Source organism: Pelophylax lessonae (genome assembly GCF_965119305.1).
Source record: "Pelophylax lessonae genome assembly, chromosome: 6".
Taxonomy (NCBI): Eukaryota; Metazoa; Chordata; class Amphibia; order Anura; family Ranidae; genus Pelophylax; species Pelophylax lessonae.
Window position 1 is genome coordinate 249840698 of NC_138773.1, and position 6000 is coordinate 249846697.

The 6000-nt window shown below is 47.4% G+C and overlaps 1 protein-coding gene across 1 annotated transcript in view; it reads right to left on the minus strand.

The window, feature by feature from the left end:
- The window catches only part of CDCA7 (cell division cycle associated 7), a gene marked incomplete at its 3' end in the record, with an annotated part of 40651 nt that extends 38844 nt beyond the window's left edge, over window positions 1-1807 (minus strand). Inside the window, exon 1 of the mRNA XM_082261780.1 lies at window positions 1710-1807. Within this exon, the coding sequence (XP_082117906.1) occupies window positions 1710-1730 (21 nt within the window). The 5' untranslated portion in view covers window positions 1731-1807. The remainder of the gene's footprint in view (window positions 1-1709) is intronic.
- Between the last annotated feature and the right edge of the window lie 4193 nt (window positions 1808-6000).

Sequence of the window (6000 nt, forward strand, 5' to 3'; positions counted from 1 at the left end):
CGGAGCTCTAGACATTGATGTCTGGACTGAAAAATTATATATACACACACACAAACACTCACTGCCCACTTTTTGTACACCTGTTTAATTGCTTTGTAACAGAAATTGCTAATCTGCCACATGCCAGAAACTCAACGCATTTAGGCATCTAGACGTGGTGAAGACAACTTGCTGAAGTTCAAACTGAAGATCAGAATGGGGAAGAAAGGGGATATAAGTGACTTTGAACGTGGCATGGTTGTAGGTGCCAGACAGGCTGGTCTGGGTATTTAGAAAACTGCTGATTTACTGGAATTTCCACAACCATCTCTAGGGTTTATAGAGAATGGTTTGAAAAAGAGAAAATATCCAGTGAGCGGCTGTTGTGTGGATGTAAATGCCTTGTTGATGTCAGAGGAGAATGGGCAGACTGGTTAGAGATGATAGAAAGGCAACAAACTAAAATAACCACTCGTAACCAAGGTTTGCAGAATACCATCTCTGAACGCACAACACATTGAATCTTGAAGCAGATAGGCTACAGCGGCAGAAGACCACACCGAGTGCCACTCCTGTCAGCCAACAGGAAACTGAGGCTACAATTCACACAGGCTCACCAAAAAGTTTAATAGAAGACTGGAAAAACGTTGCCTGACCCGAGTCGTCTCAATTTTAGCCGTGACATTCAGATGGTGGGGTCAGATTTTGGAATGAAAGCATGGATCCACCCTGCCTTGTATCAATGGTTCAGGCTGCTGGTGTAATGGTGTGGGGATATTTTCTTGGCACACTTTGGGCCCCTTAGTACCAACTAAGCATTGTTTAAATGCCTACCTGAGTATTGTTGCTGACCATGGCCATCCCTTTATGACTACAGTGTACCCAACTTCTGATGGCTCCTTCCAGCAGGATAATGTACCATGTCACAAAGCTCAAATCATCTCACCACTGGTTTCTTCAACATGACAATGAGGTCACTGCACTCCAATGGCCTCCACACTCATCACATCTCATCCAATAGAGCTCCTTAGGGATGTGGTGGAATGGGAGATTCACATCATGGATGTGCAGCCGACAAATCTGCAGCAACTGCACAATGCCATCATGTCACTATGGACCAAAATCTGAGCAATGTTTCTAAGACCTTGTTACATCTATGCCACCAAGAATGGAGGCAAAAGGGGTCCAACCAGATACTAGCAAGGTGTATCTAATAAAGTGTCTAGTGAGGGTGTGATAGAAATATATATATATATATATATATATATATATATATATATATATATATATATATATATATATATATATATACACACACATACACCCTACGATCTGTAGAATAATATATATATTCATATATATATCCTGCGATCTGTAGAGTATACAATGCAGATTATCGAAGGAATGAGAACAGAAGAGCCCCGCCCCCTCCATACATTACACATAGAAGTTCGCGCGCTTCCCGCAGTCACGTGTCAGCTTTGTGCCCCCTCAGCACACGTGTCACCCCTCTCTGTGTGGTCACCCCTCCCCCGGCTGGCTGGGACCTCTAGTTCCTCATCCCCGCCTCGCCCACATCTCTATATAGCAGGAGCGGAGGACGCCCGCACCTTTCTATCACCTCCTCCAGGTTCCCTACAAGAGACCCCCGGAGCCGGTCCCAGAGCGCACACTGCACCCCTGTACATTGCCCAGTGTATTCCGGGAAGGGGGGGTCGGTTTGCACTCACCTGGAGCTGGAAGGGATCCATGACGATGAGCGGAGAGACTTCACACACCACAGCGAGGAACTACTCTGATTTCCCGCGAAAGTTTCCGCGCGAAAAAGTTTGTAGTAGAGGTGGAGCCAGGGGCGGGGCGGGCCCTGCCTCCTGAACGAGCGCGCTGTACTTTGTACTGTATTCCTATTGGTTCTGTAGACCGTTCACCTCCAGTCGTGACCCGCCCACCTCCACTCCTGAGCCCGCCTACCTAATGCTATCGCCCGCCCTCTTCTATTTAGCGCCAGAGGCGTAGGCCGAGTTGGTTAGGTGTGTACGCCCTCCTCATGGGGTGAAGGTAGAACACATCTCACTGACCAATATAGGGAGCTCATGATAATAGTCGCTCCGTCTCCTCTGATCATTAATATCATAGCCCCGCCCCTCTCCTCATAAAGATAGGGAGCTCCTGATAATAGGCACTCCGTCTCCTCTGATCATTAATATCATAGCCCCGCCCCTCTCCTCATAAAGATAGGGAGCGCCTCATAATAGGCACTCCGTCTCCTCTGATCATTAATTTCATAGCCCCGCCCCTTTCCTCACACACCACTTATTGGCGCCAAATGTAGCTGTATTATTAGAGGGAGGATGGTGGGGGAGGGGTAGTGTCCTCCGAGTCCCAGGAGAGAGCAGAGCAATGGAACCCACCCTACAAAGTACTGATAGACTCTAATATATCAGTGTATCCATGGAGAGGTATAATAGGTGGGTTACCTCTCATGTCCCTTCAGTGTCAGTGCAGCTAATGTGTGGGACTGTACAAAGCACATACACAAGTGTGATGTCTGATCAAATTCTCTTCATTTATTACTGTAATATACACTATTATATGTATATACTATATGCAGTACTGTGCAAAAGTTTTAGGCATGTGTGAAAAATGGTGTAAATGAAGAATGTTTTCAGAAATAGAAGTGGTAATACTTTATTCTTATCAGTTAACAAAATGGAAAGTAAATGAACAGAAGAGAAATCCAAATCTATATTTGGTGTGAGCGCCCTTTGCACCAATTCTTCTAGGTAGACTTGTGCACAGTTTTTGATGGAACTCAGCAGGTAGGTTGTTTCAAACATCTTGTGCCTCGTTTCCACTGATTGGTTCGGTTCAGTACGGTTCAGGACAGTATACCTTGATCAGGCTTGCGTTTCCACCGCCACCAGTACGTCAGCTCAACAGTACCTCAACAGTATAGCTCCAACCTGTTGGTACAGTACTAATGTGCTTGGTACCCCAACAAAAGGGTACCAAAAAAGTGGTACAGTTCGGAATTAGGGTACCATTCACAACTTTTGACAATTGAAACTGCAAAAATTGCATACCATACCATACCGCTCAGAGAAAATATGGCATTGGAGAACTTACCTCAGACCTCTGGATGTAGGCTGCCTCAGGGCCGTCTTTCCGACCCGGGGGCCCCACACACAAGATGGCAATGATCTGTCCCCCCCCCCCCAGGCCAGATTAGTTTACCTGGTGGTCTAGGCCCCCCCCCCCCCCGACCAGTTTGTCCCCTGGGAACGGGTGCCGGCTGCTTTGCTGTGGCTCTGAGTTTCCGCTGCATCGGTTGCTAGGAAGGCCAGCCGACTGGCATCTAGCAACCAGTGACGTCCTGAGGAGAGGGGACCCAGCATGCACAGCGAAACAGGATCCTCCTCGGCTCGTCCTCCTCCGCCCCTAGAATGGCTCCACCCACCTCCTCCCTTCATGTGCTGTGCCGCTGTGGAAGGTAATCAGTCTCCTCCTCTCCCTCCTCCCTCCTCCTCCCTCCTCCTCCCTCCTCCTCCTCCCTCCTCCTCCCTCCTTCTCCTTCTCTCTCTTCTCTCTCTTTCTCCTTCTCTCTCTTTCTCCTTCTCTCTCTTTCTCCTTCTCTCTCTTTCTCCTTCTCTCTCTTCTCTCTCTTTCTCCTTCTCTCTCTTCTCTCTCTTTCTCCTTCTCTCTCTTCTCTCTCTTTCTCCTTCTCTCTCTTCTCTCTCTTTCTCCTTCTCTCTCTTCTCTCTCTTTCTCCTTCTCTCTCTTTCTCCTTCTCTCTCTTCTCTCTCTTTCTCCTCCTCTCTCTTCTCTCTCTTTCTCCTCCTCTCTCTCTCTGTGCCATCCTCCGTGTGCCATCCTCCGTGTGCCATGTACATCCTCTGTTTGCCATCCTATACCTGCCATGTACATCCTCTGTCTGTGCTATCCTTTACCTGCCATGTACATCCTCTGTATGCCATAAATCTATATGCCATCCTATATCTTTCCTGTACATCCTCGGTGTGCCATCCTATATCTGTCCTGTAAATTCTCTGTGCCATCCCATACCTGCTATGTACATCCTCTGTGTGCTATCCTATATCAGTCCTGTACATCCTTATATTGTCCAAACGTTGTGTTAATGTTTAAACACTGATTTTGTTGGCGGTACCGATAAATATTGCCTTATCGATAATTTGCATTTTTATTCTCGTGGGTGATTGTGTAGGCAGGGCCCCAGTGGACTGCATTGCCCGGGAGCCTATAAGGCTCTTAAGATGGCACTGGGCTGCCTCATATCCTGTCTTCATGTAATCCCAGACTGACTCCATGATGTTGTGATCAGTGCTCTGTGGGACCAAACCATCGCTTCCAGGGCTCCTTCTTAATGCGGAAGCATTGGCGAAGCTAGACATTCACCCAGAGCAATGACTACGTTTGGTACACCCCCCTTACCCTCACCCAAGAGAAAAGGTCTACACAATCATCATGTAGGTGAGGTTTGTGCATTTTCAGACGGTCACCCCTCCGGGCTTGCATGTGGGTGCTGGGCCTGATAGTGTCTACCATTAGACGGTTCTGTTTGCACAGTTCAGCATGAGATCTCTGCAAAAAGAGATACTGGTGAAATGGGACAAGGATCCACAGTCTCTAGAGGTGGCTTAGTTCTCCGGCACTTCGACAGGGAAATCCTTCTGTCACTGTACTGGGCGGTTGTCACCACGGATGCCAGCCTGTCCGGGTGGGGAGGCGTCCTCCGCACAGCTTGTGCTCAGGGGGCCTGGACTCAGGGAGTCCAGCACTGCCAATCAATGTACTGGAACTCCGAGCGATCAGACTTTGGATCATTGGACAATTCGTCTTCGGGGGGTACGAATTCGGAAGTTCAATCGGACAATGTACAATCGGACAATGCCACGGCCGTGGCCTATGTCAATCACCATGGGGGCACAATAGGTGTCCTGGCGGATCAGGAAGTAGCCACATTCTAAGGTGGGCAGAACGATCGTTCCAGCCCTCTCTGCTGTACACATTCCATGGAAGGAACAGAGGTTTGTGGCATAGTCTCAGGATCCTCTGGCTGATGCTGCAGACACATTAGTGGCTCCTTGGCATCGGTATCGTCTGATTTATGCCTTTCCCCCCTCTCAAACTTTTGCCAAGATTCCTGTGCAGGATCAAGGCAGCAAGGGATTCCAGTCTTTCTGGTGGCTCCAGACTGGCCTCTCCAGTCTTGGTACGCCAATGCTCCTTGGAGACTTCCTTTCAGGGAAGATCTGCTGTCCCAAGGGCCATTCTTCCATCCTGCTTTACAGTCCCTGGCTTTGACCTACCATAAAATCCGTTTCTCTGTTGTTCATTGATACAGGACACAGCACCCACCCTCTGTGGAGTTGGCTTTCTTCTGACACTGCTTGTAACAAAACTGAGTGCCTATAGCTGAGTGTGGGTGTATACCCCCCCGGACTGTCCATAGGCGTAGTCAAGCTTTTTCCTGCCTAGTGTCCTACTCCTATAGGGGGCAGTATAACCCAATGGTTAAGAAGAATCAGGAGCTGTGTCCGTAAATGAACATCAGAGAAATGGATTTTACGGTAAGTCAAAAATCCCATTTTCATCTTGGATAGATTAAGGGAGATTTAAAAAACCCATGTTCATTTTTTTTTTTTAGCCATCTATATCATATTGGGGAAATTTCCTGTCCCATAGTCAAAAGAGGAAGTGAACGGAAACCCTTTCAAAGTGAGGGAATCCCTGGTTGTCACCACAACTAGTGTCCCCATTGGAAGATTTTCACTCCATTCCTTTTCTGAGGACAACCCAAACTGTGGGGTTTTTTTGTTTTACTTTCACTTTCAATGATAATGGTAAACAGGACAAACAGAGATGGTGAATCTCCTTAACAGGGGCACAGACAGCAATAAAAACTGACAGGTGTTCTAATTTCTGAAAAAAATGCCTGTAGTTATACTTTAACTTTTTCTTATTTAAATCTTTTTACCCCTTTTTAAATTTTATTAGTCCTGA